This window comes from Lampetra fluviatilis, chromosome 41 (assembly GCF_964198595.1).
Source record: "Lampetra fluviatilis chromosome 41, kcLamFluv1.1, whole genome shotgun sequence".
Lineage (NCBI taxonomy): Eukaryota > Metazoa > Chordata > Hyperoartia > Petromyzontiformes > Petromyzontidae > Lampetra > Lampetra fluviatilis.
Window position 1 is genome coordinate 10,035,687 of NC_136315.1, and position 24,403 is coordinate 10,060,089.

A 24,403-nucleotide genomic window follows, 5' to 3' on the forward strand; every position below is an offset into this window, starting at 1 on the left:
ATGGGGGTTACCTTCATTTCTCGAGCCTTAAACCAGATGAGGACCGCATGCCAATAACCTCGACCGAGATGTAGCAGTGGAATGTTTTGATTCTTTCATTTAACTTTTGGGGCATTTGGCACGAGCGTCAAATGTGCTCGTGTTAAACACGTGGGGCGAGTGCCGACCGAGCTATTCGGAGCTACGGACCCGAGCGAACAGAGTTTGGATTCCCGGCCACCGTTTGCATCAGTGGCGAGCGATATCCGAACCGGTTCTTGGGTCCTGGCCTTTACCAAGCCGCACTCGCCAGCGCGATGCTGCATGGTCAATCAACCCCCCCACGATCAATACGGCACGAGGGAGCCTGCAAGTGACCTGCCGACAGAGCCGCGGGCTTGACATTAAATAAACAACACAGGCACCCGAGGCTGAATTGTGGGACTTCCCTTGCCGAAGAGGAGCTCTGGGACGGACGGACAGACTCGCAACGCACCAAGAAAACAGAACGCAAGGCAGCCCCGTCACGTTGTTTTTTCCTGTCCATGTTCATCATCTCATAAAACACAGCACAGTGCTAATATTGCGCAAGACGAGCAGTACAATCGGCGGTCCCTAAGAGACCTTGGTCCACGCTGCTTATGCTAATTAACACTGCCGCCACGCCGCCGCCGCCGCCACCACCACCGCGCTTTACCCCAAGGAAACTTCATTTCAAAAGCTGTCGCTGAATAAAAACCCACGCCGACCGGGGCCTGAGTGGACGCTTGCCGCCAGCCGTCCCCGACAGCCGCAAATGCCGACGGCACAGCGGCAACGTCGCCCTAATTTAGACCATCTCGACATTTACGTGATCGACTACAGTTTTATTTTCTCAACGCTGTCAAAAGCATTTATTCTAAATGTTCACAATCGTTTTATTATATTTCTATCACATCTTCATTCGTCAACCAATAAACCAAGGTATTTGGAGGTAAATAAAATTTGGCTTACGGTTGCTGGACACACAGCTACTGAGTAGACATAAAATCATCTTGTGATGTCCGTGTGTGGGTGCACGTGTGCGTACACATGCGTGTGCATGCGCGAGTGTGCCTATCTGTGTACACGTGAAAACACATGTTAACACCTGTGCCAGCGTACACACGTGCATGCACGCTGTTGAGTGCGTGTGTGTGGGGTGCAAGAGTGTAGTGGTTGGTGCACTGCGCTACGAACTCAGCGACCCACGTTTTATTCCTACTTTTATTTTTGCAGGTAAGGCCCACAGAGCTGTATAGCTCTTTTTAAGAAGTGACCCGGGTTACAAATGATAGCTCAACAAATTGGCTTATCGTGTGAAAAATTATAATAGCCAAATACTCTTAAACGCATGTTTCTAAATGTGGAGGGAAAATCCGGAGGACCCGGAGAAAAATCTATGCGACCACTGGGGAGAGACATGCAAACTCCAAATATAAAAGTGTCAAGAGTCGGGATCGAACCCACGACCTCCTGCATACCAGGCGAGGGAGTTAACATCTCCTAACCACCGCAGTGCTGCGGTGGCTAGTTACCAGGGCACCATGGCTAACATTGGTGATTATCTGAATAGACATGGCCTCCCCCTAAGTCGACTCAGCCTTATGTTAGTACCTAGTGCGATGTGTAAATATCGCCACTCAGGAGACGCATGCGGCCGGGCGTGGTGCTGGCCACCCGCCCCCTCGTCCGCAGTGTCGGCCTTCAGATGTGCTACTCGCTAACAGCACTTGCCCCAACAGTCTGTTGAGGCTATACGTGGGGTCTTTGTCTTTGTGTGTGTATGTGTGTGTATGTGTGTATGTGTATGTGTGTATGTGTGTGTGTATGTGTGTGTGTATGTGTGTGTGTGTATGTGGAGTGCAATTGGGTTTTTGTCTACCACCACCTAATTGCACACTGGAGTCGGGGAGTGACGACGAGGAATGCTGGGCAATTGGGGAGAAAGCAACTGGGTGTGACGGGAGGGAGGCAGGGAGGGGAGGGAGGCAGGGAGGGGAGGGAGGGAGGGAGGCAGGGAGGGAGGGAGCGATGAACAGAGGCTGCTCTCATCAGCAGCCAGCCACGTGGATCTCTGCCAAGCTGGCCACGAGACAGACCGCAGCCAGACAAGCGGCACTCACAAGGTGACAGCCGGGCAAGGCAACTACTCGTGCAGAGAAAAAAGAACTAAAATGACCAACATTATTTTCCACCAGGTGAGGTGGTGCCTGTCTGCTCCAACCGCTGACTGCCATTACACCAAACGCTGCCGTGCACGAGGGTGGAATCAAGAACACCGTCCGTTTACCCGCAATGGTAGATTTCATAAATATAAGCGTTTCTTTTTTTTAATGTACACGTGAAAGTTTGGTAACTTGAATGCAAAGATGTTGGCCTTGATCACACAGCTGCTAGCCCCACCGTAATGGTGATGGCCTACACTGCTCGTCGAGCTGGTTAGAGGCACTGAAACTGGCCACGTGGAACTTGAGCAGGTCCGGGACTGGTGTGGAGGAGATTAAAAAACCAAATGAGCTGGCCGCAAACTGGTCAGACCTTCGCAGATAACTCGTTCCAAGCAGGCGGTGAGAGCAGACACCGACATGGCTAAACTGTTGCAAAACCAACCGCACGCACACAGGCACGCACACAGGCACGCACACAGGCACGCACACAGGCACGCACACAGGCACGCACACAGGCACGCACACAGGCACGCACAAACTACGACAGCCGTAAAGACTACCGCACGCCGGTCACACGCACGTTGAGCAGATACCGAGACGGTCGGGCTACGTTGTTCTGGCCACAGATGGGAGCGAGCGGCAGCGACCTCCCGGCTAGGATCGGGGAGAGCGTTGAGACCCGGCCTGGTGGGCGAGGCCGTGGGGGGGGGGGCCCCCGATCCTCTGGCGTCCCCCCCAAGGCCGCCTAAATGTTGAGCTTGCCGGCGATGGTCACGACGACCTTGAGCACGGGCATGAAGGCGGAGATCTCGCTGAAGTTGCTGCTGCTCACCACCTGCGTGTGCACGGCCAGGCCCTGCGGGTAGTCGCGCGCCTCCACGCGCCGCGCGATCTCGTGCAGGCCCGCCAGGATGTGCGGGGACAGCTGTGGCGAGACCACGCGGGGATGGGGGGGGGCAAAGATGGACGTATTAGAATACGCGGGCGCCACGGTGGCGAGATGTTAACTACCTCGCCTGAAATACAGTCTTCGGCAAGTTCACTCAGCTCCACATCCTCCCGTACCAAATCAGTCCATTTCTTCTCCAGTCTGTGTCGTGTCCGTATAGCCCCCTAAATCTGGGCGCTGCGGTGGCGAGGAGGTCGTGGGTTCGATCCCGACTGATGCCTGTTGTGTAATTGGAGTTTGCGTGTCTCTCCGTGGTCACGTGGATTTTTATCCGGGTCCTTCAGTTTTTCCCTCAATATTTAGAAACGTGCATTTACAGTATTTGGCAGCGATAAATTTCCACACAATAAGCCACTTCATAGGGCTATCATTTGCGGTCAGGTCATTTCTGAAAAAGAGCTTTATAGTAGCTCAGTGGGCCTTACTTGGTGAAATAAAATAGTTTATTTTTGAATAGTATAAACACACACACACACAGGAGTAACATCTGGCATCTGCACGAGACTCCACGACCCCCATCACCCTGCCTCCCCTGGCTAGAGATTTTAGTTTGTAGAATGGAGGATTGTTAGAGGTGGCCGGCCGTTTCAAGGAGGTCGGAGCGCTGAGCGGCCACCGTTGAGAAAACCTTGGTTCGAATCCAGGCAGCCGCCCACCATTCTCAAGTGCAGCCTGACCACAGCCTCAGCGCCCCAGTCGCCGATGACTTCACCACCACAACCACATCCCCGTGGGGTTTCAACCCCTTTGTAGAAAATAATTGCTCTATGGAAAGAAAAGTCCCTGCCGTAAGCACGTGGAATTTCACGCACCGTACGGGATGAAGGTCTGAGGGGGGGGGGGGGTCAAGACGAACAATTGACTGGCGGCCAAAGGAGGGAACACGCCCTTGAGAACTTTTGACTTAAAACTTTCGTGACTGCAGGAATTAATGTTCTTGGTTCTTTCGGTAAAGTCACGTAGATAGAAAATAAAAATAAAAAATAATTAAAGCAAAAAACCCACGACGCTTCGGTTGCACCACGCAGCTCTCCTCCTCCCAGCTCTCGTCCCCCGCCCACTCACTTGGGAAACCCGTACACAAGCAGCTGCATGTGCAGGCTTCCCCCCCTCTTTTCTCTCTGCCTGATGAAGACCGCTCGTGTCGCGATTGAAACGTCGTGGGATTTTTTATTTTATTATTTTAAATGCATTATTATAATTTTTATTTTATTATTTTATTTTCTATCTACGTGCCCTAGAGAACGTTCACTGGGGAGATGGTGATATGAAATGAGCTCATGTGCAGGTGCAAGGTTGATTGTTTGCGAGACCGTAAAGAGATAGTTACAGCTCGGGGAGAAATAATTCACGAGTGGAGAAGATGATGGGCTGGTGATGTATCCTACAACTGCAGCTTCCAACTCGCACAAAGACAAAAACCCCCATGTAGCCTTAACAGAATGTTGGGGCAAGTGCTGTTAAGCGAGCACCTATGAAAGCCGGCACAGCACAAGAGGGGGTGAATGGCCAGCACTACGCTCGGCCGCCTTTGTCTCCCTAGTAGGGATATTTACGTACCGCACCAGGTACTCATTTGAGCCCGAGTCGACCTCGGCGAGGCCCAGGACAGGTTCCGATAATAGTCACTGGTGTCAGCCGTGAGCAGGAATCGAACACGGACCGCCGAGTTTGTAGCGCAGCGCGCTAACTGCGACACTCCCGCTCCCCAACTCGCGTGCACAGACACACACACACAGCGGGGGTTGGGAACACGCACCGTCTGTTCTCGGAGTTTGTCGTACAAGTACTCCAGCCGCTTCGTCGCGTCGTCCAGCTTCCTCTTCGTTTGCTGTGGGCAAAAGTCGTCGTGGCATTGCGCGTCAGACGCAACCAATTAGGCTGGAATCCGACTCCCGGGCCATCGTCCCCCCCAGAGCTGAGAACCACGAGCACCACTTTGTTGGAAATGAACAGTGGCCGCCAAATGTAGAAACTGTACAAGTAACCACCGGTTCAGATGAGCTCAGCCACACACCCATTTGAGCAGTTAGCCATTGGCATTAACTCTTTGTGACCCTGACGATGCCCGTTGCATGTTTGGAGTTCGCATGTTCTCTCTCCCCGTACTGGTCGTGTTGATTTATCTCCGGGTTCCTCTGTGTTTGGCCTCCACATTTAAAAAACGTGCGTTTAGATTATTTAGCTGCTGCTATAAATCCCCACGTATTTTCTAAGCCACTTTAATGAGCTATGATCACCTGTAAAAGTCCGAATAGCTTAGTGGGGCTTTACCTGATCAATAAATGTGGTTCTGTGGCCGTCTGGAATGCTCTTCCTTCCGAAAAATAATCGAAAGCCAATGGAGCTATGCACTTCTAAATCTAAATTGAAAGCTCATTTCTTTACAATTGCTTTTGTGTTAAGTTTGTTGTCCTTCCACACCTCCAATTAGCACGGTTAGCAACGTACGGTGCGATAGACGTTCAACATACAGTACATACATACAAAAATCAAGTTGGGTGGAGTGGTTAGAGTACTGCACTTCAAACACCACCTTGATTAACCCGGCGATCCGAGTTTGAATACCGGCCTGCAAAGATCAGTGACATCTGAATTGGTCCTTTGTTCCCCTACCCCATGTAACCAACCCGCACTGACCAGCACAGTGAAGTATGATCAAACAACCACATGACCGACAAGGCACGGGGGAGGCCTTCATCCATCAGTGGACCGATAAAAGGTTGCAAATCATTACAATTATCACGCAGGCAATTCAATACATTATGTTGGCGTTATAAGCATCTCATTCCAAAACAAGTCAACACACCTCTGCAGCAGCAGACCAAGAGTAACGTTTTGTTCAGCTCTTGTTAACCCTTTCCCACTCTACTGACGTACGTGTACGTCATCAGTTTTTCTTACAAAATAAAATAACTTTATCTGTACGTCTACAGGTCGAAGATGTACCGAGGCTCCCACAAGGCCGTGCGGGAGGGCGTGTGACACAGTTTGGTGCCCAGCTATCCTAGAATGTGGTCGTGTTGCTACAGTTCTCTGCGGTGAGCCTCTCTAAATAAAATGAACGCCGACCACTTGCGCGTTCCGAGATTCAGCGGTGAACGGGACCCCACCCTGCAACTCGCAGACGTCTTGGAACGGCAAAAGGGCGATAACACGCGCAGGTTTGCCAGTGCCCGCGCACATGACGCATGCGAGCGCACGCATGCTGGGCGGTGCGGGCGTGCGGGAGAGCGCCCCACGAGGTGTGCAGGAACGTGCGGAACTCACGGGGTCGGTGGAAGCGGACAGGCAGCGCTGCACGAGGCCGTCAAACACCACCTTGAGCACCCCGTGCTCCTCGGGGATGGGTTTCTTCACGATCTTCTCCGCAGGCAGCGACTGCAGCGGCTGCGCACAAGGGAGGGTGCGGGCAGTGATATTTGTTCGCCGTTAAGACGGTCTCTCACCAGCACGTTCACCGGTTCTTGCCGTCAAATGCAACGCCCGTTTCGAGATCGCGGAGCCAGCAAGCACTGCCGCTGATAGCGCGGTGGCCGAATGCAGGGCCATGAAGGGATAACAAAGAACTGCGAGGTGGCCAGGACATGGACAGTAGAGCGGGTGGGCACGTGACACGTCAGGTGCAGACATTTGAGCGTTTTCCACTCGTATGCCCATCACCAATCCGGGGGAGCGAGTCATTGTGATTGCAGAGTGATCCTTATAAACATACACATCGGTGTACAGAATTTCCATTAACTCAAGGGCAGCAGTGGACGTGAGCCATAACCCCTTGAAGATTTGAGCAAGGAGGTACTCTTGGGCCAGATTCACATCTGGAAAAAGCGTTAAAAAACACTCTCATTATATCGGTATAACTCTGCAAAATTTCAGAAGCAAATAACACTCAAGCGCCCCTTGACTCAACGTAGACACCGCTCCACCTGACAACTTGGTAGCTACCCAAAAACACCACGAAGCCTGCTTCATTGTATACTCGTCAGCCTCTTAATGAAGTAACTTCACATCGACGCGTAAAAGTTTTGCCTTCAGCAATGTATTTTCCATGACAATCGCATGCAATGACAAGCTATATTACTTGATTTACAGCTTCATTACGTAAATGTTTAGAGTTGACGGCGACTGCCAAGCCGGCAAGCGCTGGTGCCCTACCTGCACAGAGGCCTCAGTGGGGGCCCCTGGCGGGCCCTGGCTCGGCTCGTGGGCGTGAGACGCCTGGGCCGCGCCGCCCTGGGGCTCCAGTGGGGCCACGCCGAACACGGGTGCTGTGATGGGCGCCGGCGGCACGTAGTTCTCCGGCAGCTGCGGCACAAAAAAACCACGGGGGGCACAGACGGCGAATGCTCGAAACGTCAAATGTGAAACATCGGAAGAAAAAAAAGAGTTAAAAAGCTAACTCGTCAATGTAACTTCTCAGCTGTACTCTTTGGTTATTTCGGTAAAGTCACGTATAAAGAGAAATAATACATTAAATACTTATTTTCTCTCTTTATACGTGACTTTACCGAAAGAATCAAAGAGTAATTCCTGCAGTCACGAAAGCTCCAAATTATGTTTTCTCAGCTGTAGCAAATTACTTTCATAGCATACACTATTATAATAGTCCAGTCTGTTCTATAACGCGTGTTTTCATAACGCGAATTGGATATAACGCGGTGAATGTATTAGGGAACACATTTTTTATAATGCGGATGCAAATTGGATATGACGCAATTGAAGTCGTACCGCTGCCTCGGCGCAGCATCACACAAAGCGGGATGCTGCTGGATGCTTCTAGACGCAACCCACACTCCTCAGCCTGAGTACGCATCTCACGCGTTATTGTGGACTGTGCTTTACCCTATATTATCTATTTATTATCACGAAATTTTTTGATAGTGCGGTGTTCTTCAGAAACGTAACTACTACCGCGTCATAGAAGAACAGACCGTATCAAGTTTCCCCTTCGTGAAACTACCCATGAGGGATGCATAGGTGGCGGACAAATATATTCTTCGTTTCAACAACGTTTGAATTTTTCGTGAAAACCAACGTACAAAAGGAGGGGAGCGCACGGTTACCACAAGCAGAGCACAAGCCCCGAGGGGGACGGGTTCACCAACTTCGTCAGTCTACCGCATGCTCTGCGGTTTGAGGGGGGGGGGGTGGAGGGCCTAAGCCCTGGTTAGCCCTAGCCACCTGCCCGAGATTATTTCCACGCATCACCTGCCCATTCATGAAACCAAATCAATTAAAAAAGGGGCCCCCCACACACACACACACACCTTGTTGCGGCGGCCGCCTTGCCTCACGCAGGGCGGAGGATCGTTCCAGCCGTCCTGTACGCCTGCTAGTTGGGGAGGAAAGCGCACGCGGACCAGTGGAAAAACAACGCAAGTCCTCATCCTCAAAAAGGGAGTTATAAAACCACACCAGCGGAGACACAGGTCCCACTGTTTATCCTAACAGAGTGCAAGGCAATAGAGAACGTAAGCGCGGTGAGAAAGCGCGGGCGCACAGAAGGGTGGCACTGCCCCTTGAGCGTGTGGCGAGGCCAGCACTCAGCCCAGCTGCCTCGGTCTCTCCTCTCGACACCACCGCTTCCATTGGAACCGTGAACATTTTCAATGATGACATCATCATCATCATCAATGGGACTGAAACACTAAGGCAGCATTAGCAAGAGAGAACTGCCATTAGGTTAGTGTGGCCAGAGAGCATTTACGATTCCTCTAATAGTCTTGTGGATGAAACCTTAAAGCACTTACACCTTGGACCTTTAAGAGCTGGTAGCCAAAAATGGGAAACGTGTCCACACACACCCTGCTGAGCTTGAATGGTGCAAGGGTACTTACGATGCTACAGCATCTCAAAGTGACTGACAAATACGTAGGGAATGGGTTTATCTCACAATGCTCTGTGGCCCACACATTTATCACCGTAGCGTGATTTTTAAACTGTGGATGTTAACAAATTCCATCAACAGCAGCACAATTATCTTGGTCTCCAACACCACACTACCAAACACCAAGACACCCACCACCACTATAACAATGACTACAGCAATGCACCCACCACCCCCATCACCACTATAATAAAATTTTACCATCACCAGCTGTGATTAAACAAAACAACCTAACAATGCTAACCTTTGGGCTTTATATTTTATGACATTCAATAAAATAATACTGCAAGTCTTACTGTTTTACATCAGTCAATTGAAAATATACATTTGCTGTTTTATAGCAAGTTCCATTACAACTCCGCCATGAGCCAAATGATATAATACGTCACGTGTACATAGGTTATGTCAAACGACATAGCGAAGTCAACGTCTGTACAAGTGACCACTAACATGTACTTCTGGCCTCCTGGTCTCTCACCTCTCTTGTTGATCTTACTTTCATCTCACTAATCTTGATCTCTTATCAATGGCTCTCTCATCTCTGTGGGTGGCAGGGTGGCACGGTGGAAACACTCGCACGCCACAGGAAGAAGGACCTGGGTTCGATCCCTGATTCAGGTGCCTTTCTGTGCGGGGGTTTGTATGTTCTCCCTCTGTTCTGCATGGTTTGTATGTTCTCCCCCTGTTCTGCATGGTTTGTATGTTCTCCCCCTGTTCTGCATGGGTTTGTATGTTCTCCCCATTGTGTGTGGGTTTCCTCCGGGTTCTCGCATATCCTCACATAGCGTAAATAAATAAAAACATACAACGGATCTTGTTTTGACCAAAGAAACATCCCAAACCTGAAAAATGACCAGCAAATCACTCAATTGGGATGGTGCACAGCAACATCGCTCCCCGGCTGTCAAAACTTTGCGGGAACCTCCTGAACAAGTCTTGAGACTCGGTGAGGCTTTCCTATATAAACGAGCATAATAATAATCTCTTGTTTAATCACTATTTTGTCTCAATAATCTGTATCATCCCTGTCATTGCTTCAGTCAGTCATATGTCTCCGTGGGCCAGTCAGATTTACAACGTCTCTATTTGTGTAATTACGTGCTTGTCATGCACCCTTGCAAATCAGACGTCTCCCATTTCAAGGGCTTTTCCAGGTGAAATATTCCAACAAATCAACAAACCATTCGGTAGTAAACACTCTTAAAGAGTCTTTGTGGGTCAGAAGCGTGCCGCTGGCCACCAGTTCAAGAGCCCTGCTTTATTAGATTTATATAGCAATGAACGGCGGTTGGCGGAGCAATGCGACGCCAAACCCGGCAGCACTGCAGGCTTGCACTTGACAAGAGCCTGCAACAGCACGCTCTGGCGGTTACCGTGCGTTAGTAGCAAAAGCACTCGACGACTCGGCAGCCATACCTGTGTGCTGCGAAGTAGCGGCAGCAGCAGCAGGAGGAGGTGGAACAGGGGCCATGCTAGAGTAGGGAGCTCCTGGAGTGAAAATCTGGCCTGGGTGCCCAGGGAAGCCGTGCTGCTGCTGGGGGCCTGCCGCGGCGCCGGGAGCGGCACCGGCGGGCAGGTGGTGGGCGTGCATCGCGCCACCGGCATGGGGGTCCGACGGCACGGCCGGGGGGTAGGAGGACGGGGGGCCGAGGGGGGGTGCCGGCGCGGGGGCCGGGTGGTACGACGGGCCGGGGAAGTGGGGGATGCCGTGCGGTGATGGCCCCGGCATTGGCGCCGGCAGCGGTTGCTGCTGCATCGGCTGCTGGAAGCCTGGGGAGGTTTGCGCGAGCGGCGTCGGGGGGAAGGGGGGAGGGACGAGCCCAAAGAGGGGAGTATGGGACGCGCACGCGACGGACAAGAGGGGGGTGGAGGGGGGGGGTCAGGGGACGCAGAGGAGTGCGGGGGTTAGCGTGCAAACGGGTAGACGGGTGGCCCTTCTCTCAATCCACTGCCGCCCCCACCCCATGCTGTGGCGGGGTCGGTCGGGGTTATGTGGTCAGTGCGGTTTGGTAAAGGTGGGCCAGCATAGATGCGAGAGCATAGAAGTACAGTACAGCAATGGATTTTGCTCAACTGCCCTCCGTTGCCCTACACGTAGCCGCACGGCTCTAGAGCCACCTGCAATAACCTGGCGTGCGCGGAGGTCGCCCCGTCCAAGAAATATCCATGCTCAAGTCCGCTTAGCTTGCGAGTTCTGATGAGATCGGGCACATTCCGGCTGGTTTCGTAACAGGCAGCATGCAAAATGCTCGGGATGGAACGACCGACCCGCCCCACAATTTGATAACATCGTCAATGAGCGGTCACGATCCGATTCTGGAATCAACTGGTTTTCCCTTGCGGTACGAGTACAGTATCATACTGTAAATAATGTAATCAATCGGCTCTCATACACGTGACTCAATGCATTTACCACCAGCATAAGGATCAATTTTAATTGAGTTTTTCAACTCGTCGTTTCATCCCTACAACAGAGGCAAGGGTCAGACTTGCTTCGCAGTGATTTGGTCATAGGCATATAATGACCGAGATTAATAACAAGGGGCTGTGTCAGCGACTTTGAGAGGTGCAGAGAGACCACACGAGAGCATTTGACAGCCAGAAAGAAGCAGGCAGACAGAGCGAGGAAGAAACATTCTGTGAGCGACAATTCGAGGCAAAGGTACAAAGACGGAAAGACAAAAAGCTTAAAGACGGTCACTGCATCGCGCGCTTTCAGATGCACTTCTGCAGGCCGTCTGGAACGCTCTTCCTTCTGATATTAGGAAGCCACTGGAGCTGTGCACTTTTAAATCATCATCTCGATTGAAAACTTATTTCTGCTTTTTGTGTTTTGTTTGTTGTCCTTCCCCCGCACCTCCATTAACAGTTGCCTACGTATGGTGCGAAAGAAGTTCAACATACATACATACAGTAACCAGACAGACAGAGAGAGTGCAAGATCGATAAAGAGGCTAACGAAGACAGTGCCAGGAAGTCACAGAGAGAGGGAGCGCTGTGCACGACGCAACACTTCACCGGTTATGGTGGGGTGTGGCGGGTACGCCTGGTTGGGCCCGGCGGCACGCGAGTACGCGTTGGGCCCTGCCCCAGGCCCCACGGCAGATGACAGTGGCGGCGGCTGCATGGGCCCCGCGGCCGGCAGTGGCGCGGAAATCGGAGTGAACAAGCCTGGGCCCGGCGGATTTGGGGCCACGGAGGCCATGCCGGGACCTGGAGTGGGGGAAACCTCCAGTGAACGGACTGGACACACAGTCATGCTACCAGCGAGAGTTACGTCAACAAGTACAAGTACCCATTAAGTACTTGCTAGTCCAAGGGCAATACCGGGCTGCTAACAAAACGTGACTTTAATTGTTAAAAGTTTAATTGAATGCAAGATAAAATGTTCCGCCCGTTGATAATATTATTTTGAACATATATTCGGGAACGTATTTTTCCGCTCCATTAAAAGTCCGAAGCAGTAAACCCCAGGCCAACCCGTGAAGCAAAACGGCCCGGAAGATACGAGACTCCATCCTGCAAATAATAAAACAATATCTAACAAACGCAATCGCGGGACAAATACTGGAGTTGAAACTCGAGTTGTGTAGTTCGTAGAAACTAAGAAGCACTGTCTCCCTTCTCAAAAGAACGTGGTGCTTATTTTGTATTTGCAACACTGAGTCCGTGGTAGAAATTACAAAATTCCTATGGCACGGAGTAACCTATGACTTTCCACACAGACCCCTCCCCATAGCAAGTTAATTAAATGCAACAATGTTTTAAGTGACATCACCTCTGGCACCAGTCATTTCTCTTATCACTGCTATCTGATACAACACCATCAAGGTGTCAGCCAGCTCTTGCAACGTTCTGCTAGGAGCCAATGCAGTAGACAAAAGAGCTTACCGGCCTGCATTCCTGGCATTCCTGGGCCAGCATGTGGGGCCAAATGGCCAGCGTAGCCTTGGCCAGACGGTTGCACCTGCATGCAAAGCGAGAGAGACAGAGACAGAGGAGGCACTCTCAGCTCGGCTCACTTGCTCCCCACCACAATGCTGCGCCGGCCACACACAGGCAAAAACTGCGGGAATGCAGCGGGAACGCAATATGCTCTCGACCATTGTGAGCCTTCTTGCTTTGTATCCGTTGAGAACTCAAGAAACCCGGATAACCTTATTTTCAAGAGTGACTTGGGTAAACTCCCCATATGGCGGACAGTTGATCAGCAACGTTTTTATATATGTTCATGTTGATATTGGTGCGTGAGCGAATGAATGGCTGCAGGGTTAACCTGCTGAAAGTCTGAAATGCTGCCAGGGAATGATCCAAATTGGGCGGTGGTGTGACTATGTGGTCGATGACTTGTCATATGTAACACTTTGCTGCCGCTGTTGTCTACTGGCCAAGTCGCACGCAAAAAAATATCTGCAAGACTGAACGGAATTCACTCGGTAAATAAACTTCTTTAAACTTTTCTGGTTAGAGATTGGTGACCGCAGCCGCACTCTGGGCAACACTTAACTGTCCGTTAGTTTCGTAGGAGGCAGCCGCATCGGCTGTGTGATGTTCCCGTTCGTGCGAGGGCTGGAGAAAAACTAAACTATGTTATAGGTATGGAGCGACCTCCCTACCTGCGGATGGTAGTGGTGTTTCATAGCTGGCTGCGGCTGGTGCTGCTGCTGATGCTGCTGCTGGTGCTGCTGATGATGATGCTGTTGCTGCAGCTGTGGCTGCTGCAGCTGCTGCAGTTGCTGCTGCTGCTGCGGCTGTTGAACCCCAGGCTGGACATGCTGCTGCTGTTGCTGTGGCTTGGTCAGCTCGGCACGGGTGTAAGGGAATGGCGGCGCCGCCTGGGCACCGGCCACCTCCTGCTGGGCGTGGTACAGCCGGTCCCGCAGCGCCACCACTTGGCTCTGATGTCGACGACACGGCAGATGGGCACACGCGGCAATCACATTCGAGGAAGTTCTCATCTGCTCGTGCACGAAGTCAATAAGCGGACGATATAACTCCTCACATGTGAAAGTATTGGCGTCACACCGGTGCGCAGTATAAAAAAAAAGCACGTTTTTCTCAATCATTACTTATTTTCCAACAATTCGCAACCCCCGGTCAAAATTAGTTCTCGTGATGTCGAAGCAGTCGGAAAACAAATGTTTAAAGCAGCTGAACACGAAGCTTCACGGTCTGTCGTGTATGGAAACCCAACCCTGATGGCCATTGGCTCCGTGTTCCAAAGGTAGATTTGACCCATGCCCTAGAATTGGTCGGACGATTCCTGATGGAAAGTCTGCAGCTCACTAAAGGGCAACAGCGACATTGTCAAGACTGTTTTACGAGGACCGGTGTGTTACACTGCACCGGTGTACCGCCAATACGTTCAGCTCCCGACACGACGTCGAAACATCTCAATTGGAATAAAATCGGTGGTTCAAGGCGAAACGGGCACAGCTCGTACAACCGGGCGACACAACTGCCCCGCGTGGGGCTCGTGACCTTTGCGAGGGGTCGAGCGGCGGAGCGAGCGGCGGCTCACGCACCTCGGTGGCGCTCTCGGGCAGGTAGCTCATGGCAGCGGCGAGGCTGCCCTGCGCCGCCAGCAGGCCCGCGTAGTGCGCCAGCTTGTCGGCGAGCGCCTGTCCCGTGGCCGCCTCGCGAGTGCCGCACGCCTCCATCGACTGCCGCATCACCATCACCTTCTCGATCAGGTCCTGGGTGACGCCACGCACGCAGACCAGGACACACCGCCGCGCACGCTTAACGACATGTGCCGGGCGACACGGGGTGGGGGATGGATCGCTTAAAGATGCGAGCAGTTGAGTTTTCTGTTATACTCTGCAGTGTTGTATGCAGTGGCATAGGAGTTGCCCAAAAAAACTGTTGTGCCATTTTCATTAGTATTTTATTTTGTGTGTGGAAGCAAATTTGATTATAAAAGCCAGGCGTTCCGTTTGTACGTCAGATAAATGATAAGAGCCTGAATAAAAAAAGTTGTAGAAAATGGACCCCTCCCCCCCCAGATGTGGGAGTAAAAAGTTGATCCAACAGGTTTACAACAATTGTCAACACCCCCCCTCCCCCCCCCAAAAAACGAATGTATTTTGTAGGCATATATGCCTACACACCCTACATATTTTGTAGGCAGAAACCTTCAGAAGGCCGGCGAAATTCAAGTCAAATAAACGACCAACAAGTATGTGTGCTTTATAGTCAATACAATGCTGGATGAGGACCTCCCCACGCTGGTCAGTGCGAGTTGGTCACAGCCGGCAACCCCAAGATGTGGGCTCACACAAGTACAGCACAAGCACTTTTGTTGCACGGTCCTCCGCTGTCTACAATGTAGCCCGAGGCCAAATCACGCAGAATGCGTCCGATCTCGTGAGATCTTCGCAGCCAAGCGGGGATTTGAGAGCCTGTAGAGTGCTTGGTGGTTGACCACCATAGACGCCCTTGTGATATTGGCCGCTGCAGCCTGTTAGTGGATATTGTCGGGAGCACGGGGGCAGGAGGGGGGGGCGCCGGGCACCTGAAGGGCCAGCCCAGAGCTGGTGTCGTGGGTCCGGTCCCAGCACGCCACCAGCTTCTCCACGTTGCCGGCGCAGATGTAGCACAGGCAGGCCTGGGCGCACAGCGTCTCGTCGCCTTCCTGCTCCATACGCGAGCCCAGCGTGTCTGTCGCACGCACAAAGACAAAGACCCCCCCCCACCGCATAGCCTTAATGGACTGTTGGGGCAAGTGCTGTTAGCGAGCACCTACGAAAGCCGGCACGGGGCACGCGGGGGTGGTTGGCCAACACCCAGCGGCAATGTAAACACACCGCACCAGGTACTTATTTGAGGCCGAGTAGACCTAGGGGAGGTGCAGAAACAGTTAAGATAATCGTCACTTGTGCTGGCCACGTGCGTGAATACAACTCGGGTCGCCGGGTTCGTCGCACAAAGCACGCCGACCGCTACACTACCACTTCCCGCACGCACACACACGCACGCACACACGCACGCACACATGAGGTGGTGTAATAACCATGGCAGTGGTTCCCAAGCTGTGCTCTGCGGGCCACTGGTGCTTCCCGCGAGGCCACGGGAAGACGTCCGCGGAACAGCAGCAGATGCTACGATTCAGAGTTTTGAGAAATGCGTGGTGGTCCATCAACATGTTTTGAGGGTTGAAAGTCGCCGGTGGGTAGAGAAAGATTGGGCACCACTGAGCAACGACGTACGGACCGCAACAATTAAAACGGAATAAAAGCTGAAAAGTGTGCAAAATGAAAAAATATCGCAGGCATGGATTCTGCAATCCTTACCAACATGAGCCGTCCTTGGGAGTGTTTAATTAGCATTGACGATATTGCCTCCCCAGTGTCTAAAGAAGATGACGCCATACGTGACGATTTGGTGGAAAGGCGAGGCAACGCATATGGTATGCGACGTTATAGCCTCGGCCAAAAAGCATTATGTCTTTAACGCCGGTTTGATTTATCGCCACGTTTTGGGCAACACTTTGATTAAACCATTTAATTTTCTATAGGGCAAGCCTCTAAATCGCAACACCATTTTTAACTAAACTTTAATTTACAGTGGATTATATTTTTGAGATGCACTCCGCTGCTGCGGACACGGTTACCTGGCTTGACCGCCTGAATGTGAAATTGCAATTGCTGTTTTGCATCTACATCGCCTCGTCACCCTTCTGCTCCATACGCAAGCCCAGCTAACCATCGAGCAATGACCATCACCGCATCGCGCGCTTTCAGATGCGCTTCTGCGGCCGTCTGGAACGCTCTTCTGTCCGATTTCTATGAAGCCACTAGAGCAGTGCACTTTTAAATCGAGATTGAAAACTTACCCGCACCTCTGCTTAGCACGGCTGGCAACGTATGTTGCGAAAGAAGTTCAACATACATACATACGTAGTTAAAGCCTCAGTTGGAAGGCATTACAAATCACAGAAACGGAATGAACAATAACGACGGCAAACTTGGCACTGACCACACAAGGCCGGGAACTCGTGCGGTTTGGCATAGGTGAGCAGAGCAGCCAAGGCCTCCTTCCAGTTGTCAAGGTCGCATGAGCGAGCAATGTCCTCCCAGTCGCGCGACACCACCGCAGACACCAGCTACGCGCACACACGCACACACACAGCACCCCACTTAGCTCTGTAGCCTGTTGGGTGTTGTCAGCAAGCACCTATTTAGGTCAAGGCATAAAGTAAACTGTTAAAACATGTTTTTTTTTTCCAGGTAAGGCTCACCGAGCTGTAGAGTTTCTTTTTAAGAAGTGACCTCGCCACAAATGATAGCTCAACGAGAAGTGGCTTATCATGTCGAAATGTATAGCAGCCAAATGGTCTAAATGCGTGTTTGATTCTAAATGGAGGTAAAACCCGGAGAAAAATCCACGTGACCACAAGGAGAACATGAAAACTCCAAATATACAGGCGTCATGGTCAGCATCGAAGCCACGACCTCCTGTATACTGGGCGAGGTAGTTAACATCTCCTAGCCACCGTGGCAGTGTGATCACTTTGGAGCACAAGCGGCCACCTCCTTTCTCCCCAAAGTTCCAACGAACGAGGACACACAGGACCAAGTACACATTTTAGGCTTAAGTCCACCTAGGAGAGGTCCAGCACACCAGTTCAGAAGCGTAATGTCACCGACACTGTGCATGCACAGCAATCAAACCAGGTTAACGTTCATCGCTGTGCACATAACAAACACAAAAACACAATGCTTTGCTCCAGTGGCCATGCTTTGAGTAGGGGCCCAGCAATGCGATATATTCAAATCAACGCTTAAACTGTCATGATGAGCATGGGTAACAATATTTTTATATACTCGTGAAAATGATACGCACAAATTTGCCAACCTTACATTCAGACTCATGCTAAACTGTATGAGACACACGTAGAGACACCACGCAAACGAGTGAGACAACGAGGATTCGATTCTTGAATCGCGGACCTACACACGGCCCCCCAAGGGAATCTCACGTGCCCAGGCTGAGCCACGCCTTACAAAGTGCGATGAAGGGATGCCATCTAGCGTCCACTAAGAGTATTGGGATTAAATGACACGACATGTAGTCATCAAAAACTTGGTGCGTCTCCATGCATTTTCCGACCATTTTTTCCCGATTATATTAAGGGTGTCACATCAGAAGATGAAAAATCCACTCGGAACTTTTGCGCCCCCCCCACCCCATGCAATAAAACGGTCAGAGGAGAGCCACTTCTGAATTCCCACCAGAGTAGCCCGGCTCTCGCACAATGTCCGTGATGCAGTCATCTTTAGTCTGTTGATGGTCGGCGATGCGGCAATCGACTCATCTCGACCAGCTGTACACGATGCACCACTACGGCGCGTACCGCGAGCGTTCAGGGTTTCAGCGCAATCGTCCTCTCTGCGTTTCGACATCGCGGAGTGGCACTGATTTCGGATTGATTGGTACCCCAGCCGCGGAGTTACATACACCCCAGAAAAAAATTGTGTCCCAAAAATAAAATATTTCATTGCCTCGGCCATTTTGTATTATTTGGTACCCCGGGGTACCGCCATGAGAATCAGATCATCGTTCACCCTCACGCCAGGGGGCAGCACAAGTCCCATCCGCCCTGCTACTAAGCATAAGGTTCGTCGCATGCGAGTTTAACCCATATTTAGAATTCTTAAGAGCTAAGATTGAGCGAAATTAAGCGCAGAACCAAATACAATGTGATTGATGTTTTTGTCTCGTCACGAGTGACCGGACTGAGACCATTAAACTCTGGGTAAGTCACAGGCAGTTGTCTGCCTGGATTCAAATGCAGAAGGATTTCAGCGATGCCAGCTCAGCGGGGGGGGGGGGGGGGGAGAGGCAACCTCACGGCCATCAAAAACACGACACAAAATAACGGATGGACGCAAGCTTCGCTCTCACCCGAGAGATCTTGTTCTGGCTGCGTGCAAAGTATTTCTTCTGGGTGCTGGCGAGCAGCTCGGAGCCGCCGGAGATGGACAGGATGACGGCGTCCGCCATGCGCCCGTCGTGCAGGCACAGCTCCACCGCTCGCTCAAAGTTTCCCAGCAGCAGCGCCTGACTGATGAGGCCGTCCACGTCTGCGCGAAAGCACCGCAGCGTTAAACGTGATCGGCGACAAAGTGCATCGTACTCGGGCCGGAAAAAAAATCACACCCATTGTTTTGTTAGGAGGTCGTATGCATGGAAGCAACCCCACCACCACCATCATTATCATCTCGATCCATGGGCCGATACAGCCCGGAGGATGGTCCACTGCACATTTCGTCATTTGTTTCCACTTTCCTCTGTCTTGTGCCAATATGCCCAGGTTAGCGAACGTCTTTCTGGCACCAATTTCTGATGTCGTCGTCTGATCTTCCTCTCTTTCCGGTTCCTTCCGTGTTTCCCCAAACAACACGCTTTTAATTTCCCTGTCATTGTCCACCTTACACGTGTGTCCAAATAGTGCCAAACCCACCACAAGAATGCACAATTCACATCGTTAGTGCACAGCTGTAAAGAGGAGAGGAGCACCGCCACACACTCAATCGAGCAAAAACCTACTTCGATTACTGCCTTTGAAAGTTTAGTCACAGGCAACCGCTTGCGATAACCTCAGCCAACCGGTTTCGGTCAACGCAATTGGCGCTGGCACGCGTCTGTGCCACCCACCGGCCGTGGTGGAGACTTTGAAGGAGCCATCGCTGGTGGTGGTGGTGGCGGTGGCCTCTTGGGGCGCAGCTGGAATGCCTGGGGGAAAGCTCTCCACCTCGTCCTCCTTGTCGAGGGCCTCGTCCTCCTCATCGTCCACGCTCTGCAAGGCGGCACCGCGCACACTCGTCAGCCTCGCCCACCTCGCCAGCCCGATGCGCTCAGCGCACTGCAGCATCGCACCCGCTGGTCGCGGAGGGCGATGCGTGCCAGCCAATGAAGATGCTCCGGTTCGTTCACGTGCCTTATTGGCTAACCATCGAACAAAGACTGTTACCGCTTCGCGCGCTTTGAGATGCGCTTCTGCGGCCATCTGGAACTCTTCCTTCCGATATTCGGAAATCACTGGGGATATGCACTTTTAAATCATCTAGATTGAAAATGCATTTCTTTAGAACTGCTTAATGTGTTTAGTTTGTTGTCCTTCCCCCGCACCTCCGATTAGCACGGTTGGCTGAGTATGGTGCGAAAGGTCAATAGACATACCTGCATCAACCTGTGACCTTCAATAGGCCTCTCTGAGAAACAAACACCTGTGATAAACATCCCCATGACATTCTCACGCGCCCGAACTCGTCAGATGTATGAGAAGCTAAGCAGGCTTGAGCCTGGGTGATGACCGTACACAAATTGGTTATCAGGAGGGTGTGGATGGCTACATAATGGCTCGTACAGGTCGGTGCACCCAAATCCATTGTTATACTGTACTTCGATACCCCCACGTCTATGCTCCCCGCATTCACCAAACCGCATTAACCAGCATGGTAAAGTATGGTGAAATAAATCGCCATGTCCCACAGGGTGTGCAGGGCACACATCCAGCAGTGGATAGATGAGGGTCCCCCCCCCACTTCATTTGTGGCCAGGCTACTTCTGAAACAGAAGCTAATAGCTCAGTCGGCTGTGCCCGGTAAGATAAAATAAGAGTTTAGTTTTATTTGTATATTTTTTGTTGAAGTGATTTGTTTACCTTTCCCATACTTTTGCATTCCTCTCGTGTTTGTGTTTTGTTTATTGTTGTAACGTTCCGACCTGGATATCTGTCCACAAAAGAGCTTTATAGCTCACCGGATTCCTCCAGTCTAAATACTTATTCAGATTCTGAGTGACCGTGGACTGACAAAGCGCTGTTCATGTACAAGTTACAGCAACACAGACACAAGTTGATGCATTATGCATAGGTCTCCCTGTGATGGGTCGTGTGTGACTGGAGCCGATTACCTCGGGGGGGGGGGGGGGGGGGGGGGGGGGGGGGCCACTCGGTACGTACCTTGACGCTACCTTCCATTGCATTCTGGTCAGGATCGGGGCTCGTCTCCTCTCTCAGGATCGCCGAAATCTGTCACAAGCCACCATCGGGTGAACCCCTTCAGTACAGCCCTCGCACATTCACATATATATTTATATTTGACTGTACCTCCAACACACAAGAGACAAAGGAACGCAATGGGCTCTCACGGAATGAGATCAGTGCCACGGTGAAGCTGGGTATGAGCACAACCTCTTGGGAGCAAGCCCAGGAGTGCATCTATTTAGAGTATTAGAGTGGCGTGCTATGCATCAGAAGTTGATCTTTGCCTTCCCCGCGCCAATTTAGTATCAGCACGTGTTGCTTATACCAGTCTAATGTGATGTGTCGCTTATATCAGTCGAATGTGATTATAATGTGTTGATATACCAGTGGAAGGTAAGTATGTGTTGCTTATACCAGTGTAATTTAAGGATATGTTGCTTGTACCAGAACTGTGCTCATGTGCGGCTTCTACTCTATTGATGAACAATGTTGGAGTGAAGTGCCAGGCGTAGGTGTGGACTGTGCACCTTGGCGTTGAGCTCATCCGCACTGTACCCCAGCAGCTTCAGGCAGTGCGTGCGTGGCTCCTGCTCAAAGTTCACCTGAACAACAACAACAAAACACAAACATCACTGTTGGGATTCACCCACCAATCCGGCTGTGCGCTTTACCACCAATATCCAAGTCGCGAGCCAAAGTCGGTCGTCCTATCGGGAGCACTCTCTCCTTCGGTTGCCACGTGGTCACCAGTCGAGTCCACCCGACACCAAAGCCTTCTGGTGACGTCCCCCCCCTCAAGCCCGCTTCCTGTACTTCACCTCTTTCCCGTTCAGTTTTTCTTCTGATTCAGGAAGTAAAAGGGACAGGCGGGGAGGGCTGGTGGCAGTTTGGCGCCAGCTTTCATAGAGTGCGGTCGTGTCGCTGCGGTTCTCCGCGGTGAGTACAACGTCTTTAAAAACAGCGGCGCTACGCCGCCTCTCCCAAGTAAAATGTGTGAGACGCTTGCGCCGTTCCGAGATTCGGCGATGAATGGGACCCACTCTGCAACTTGCAGACGTCTCGAAACGGGAAAGGGTTCTCAGTCAATCATCTCTCGTGAGATTCTTCTCTGAACCACACATCTCTCTCTGTCTCTAGAATGCATTTCCCAGCAAGCAATGTTATTCTGAATGCAATAACTCCATACTACTTTGAATACTTTTCAGACTGTGTTCATTAGCCAGAACCTATGTTTTTTAATTAATATGCCATGATAGGTACCACACACTGAAAACTTAGTTCCAAAATAAAAAAAATCACATTCGTTAATAACACCGTGAGCATGAAAGTAGCAAGATATAATATGCGACATTTCGGGAAATGGGCCTTCTTCATAGGATGCGGTGCGCTATGAAGAATTGGAAATTGCCTGAAATGTCGATTACATATTTTCTGTTCTTTAAAGGCCATGGTGTTCTTGAATAAAGTGTTGAATATTTCTGTTCATTGTGCTTGCGAGCACCACTTCCAATGCAGCATCACCGAATAATTTGTTCCAAAATCAACTATGCTGCCCGGCTTTTAACCAATATAAACAAGAAAACAGATTCTAAATTTACACTGCCAATCCCCATTACAACAAACTTGTTTTATCGAGCATCATTCATGCAAACTGCATCTCAAAACACTGCATAATTTTTAACGAGCGCAGTTTTCCTACAATACAAGAAGGAAGTCGGCCCGAACACTCGTCAATAATTTCCCCAAACTCTGGGGGTGGGGGGGGGGTCCTATCAAGCGACGTTTGGCCAAACCCCAAAGGAAGCCGGCGGCGGGGCTCCGGCGAGCACCTTGAGGAAATTCCAGACGCTCCTCTCAAAGTCGTTGTGCGCTGCGGCGGCGCGCGCCACGCAGTAGTCGAGGCAGCGGCCGGAGCGCAGCGCCCCCTGCAGCTCGTCGGAGCGGCGCAGCAGAGCCGTCTCGGTCACCACCTGCGCACGCGGCCGGGGACAGCCAGGAGGGGGGGGGGCATCCGTGAAAACGAAAACGAGCGTGGCGTCACTGGCGAGCTGTGCATATCCCATGCTGACGTGATCTGCCATCAACCCATCAGCAAAAGGCATCTGATGAACGATGCCACTGTCATGGACGACAAGGTGCCAACACGAACATAGGAAAAATGCATTTTACTTCCTTCTGACCATTAATTCCTCTCTCCTGCGTACACTCATCTCGATTTGCTCTCCGTTATCCACACCTTGACCAGGTAAAGCCACTGTCTGGCTGGACCACAAAGCCCCCATCTCACCTGGCTGACAAACACCTGCCGTGGCCCAGCCACGCTCCCGGCCGGAGCCGCCTTCTCGCTGCCGAACGTGACGAGCTTTCCCCCAAACTGCGAGGGGAGAGGAAGAGAACACAAACGAACATTCAGGAGGCCACGTGAGCACCGTCGCATCACCCGGCCACCTCTTTCAACCGAGGCTGTCAATCCACCCGCTGGGGAAGACCTTCCCAAAAGCGCCCGTTGTTAGCCAACGCCCTCGTCGCACACCGTCCGATAGTATTCGCGAAGGTGTTACCCCGCACCTCTCCCATTGGCATGTTACGGTGCGAAAGAAGCTCAATGTACACACGTACCACGTGCAGTCGTAATGCGGAAGAACAAAATCGAACGTGAACGATCGCTCATTCGCAGGGGCAGTGGCGCCCGGAGAAGCAGCGGAGAAACTCACGGCGAAGCAGGCACCAACAGGGCGGCGGATCCAACGCGGGGGCCTCTTGAGCGGCGGGATGAAGGTGCTCTGCGTCGTCGGAGACTGCGGCGGCAGCTGCAGCGGCGGCAGCGGTTGCCCCGTGCCAAACGGATCCAGGTTCCCAAACGACGACGAGATCTGGTTTCGTGCGCGTGTTCACGGACAGGGAAGACGGAGGCGGTTAGTTGAAGGTTTACAGATAAACGGGGGTGGCGACTCGCCGGGTGGCTTTGGAGATCGGAGTGTTCAGCTGGTATCGCTTCGACGTCTTCTTTCGGTACGGCTGATGCAGAACGACAACTACAATTTCACATTCACGTCAGGAGCAGCGGAATGTATCGCTGTCATGTCTCCTCCGTATGTGGATCGGGCATTGCGTCATTATACGTTGCATGGTCTGCTGGCATCGCCGAAATCCTGGGCGCGGAGCGGCCGCCTGTGATTAAGTGGGATGGCGGAGGTGGTGGCCCGTTCAGGCCGCATCAGAGCGATGAGCCGGACACAAGCGGGACGCAAGTAGTCAAGGCAGGGACGGCGAGACAGAAAACAATACAGAATTTTAAAATATCAGGCACGAATAACCAAACTAGTGGCAATCGTGAATATATTTTCGAATCTAATAAAGCAGACAAATATGGAAGTGGTTACAAATTCAATAATAGAAATGTAAAA

The 24,403-nt window shown here is 51.6% G+C and overlaps 1 protein-coding gene across 2 annotated transcripts in view; it reads right to left on the reverse strand.

Annotated features, from left to right (window-relative positions):
* Window positions 1–506: 506 nt before the first annotated feature.
* Window positions 507–24,403, reverse strand: part of SEC31A (SEC31 homolog A, COPII component) — a 37,519-nt gene continuing 13,622 nt past the window's right edge. Inside the window, exons 10-28 of one of the 2 annotated variants that reach the window (XM_078875524.1) lie at window positions 23,711–23,869; window positions 23,284–23,370; window positions 22,826–22,966; window positions 21,524–21,598; window positions 20,973–21,041; window positions 19,664–19,805; window positions 18,911–19,089; window positions 16,982–17,108; window positions 15,519–15,664; window positions 14,530–14,700; window positions 13,621–13,902; window positions 12,896–12,971; window positions 12,023–12,217; window positions 10,421–10,774; window positions 8,385–8,446; window positions 7,273–7,422; window positions 6,388–6,507; window positions 4,877–4,948; window positions 507–3,093 (exon numbers count right to left, since the gene is read on the reverse strand). In XM_078875524.1, coding sequence (XP_078731650.1) covers window positions 2,914–3,093; window positions 4,877–4,948; window positions 6,388–6,507; window positions 7,273–7,422; window positions 8,385–8,446; window positions 10,421–10,774; window positions 12,023–12,217; window positions 12,896–12,971; window positions 13,621–13,902; window positions 14,530–14,700; window positions 15,519–15,664; window positions 16,982–17,108; window positions 18,911–19,089; window positions 19,664–19,805; window positions 20,973–21,041; window positions 21,524–21,598; window positions 22,826–22,966; window positions 23,284–23,370; window positions 23,711–23,869 — 2,787 coding nt within the window. In that variant the 3' untranslated portion in view covers window positions 507–2,913. Of the gene's footprint in view, window positions 3,094–4,876; window positions 4,949–6,387; window positions 6,508–7,272; window positions 7,423–8,384; window positions 8,450–10,420; window positions 10,775–12,022; window positions 12,218–12,895; window positions 12,972–13,620; window positions 13,903–14,529; window positions 14,701–15,518; window positions 15,665–16,981; window positions 17,109–18,910; window positions 19,090–19,663; window positions 19,806–20,972; window positions 21,042–21,523; window positions 21,599–22,825; window positions 22,967–23,283; window positions 23,371–23,710; window positions 23,870–24,403 lie in introns of both variants that reach the window. The other variant, XM_078875523.1, reaches the window with a different exon arrangement.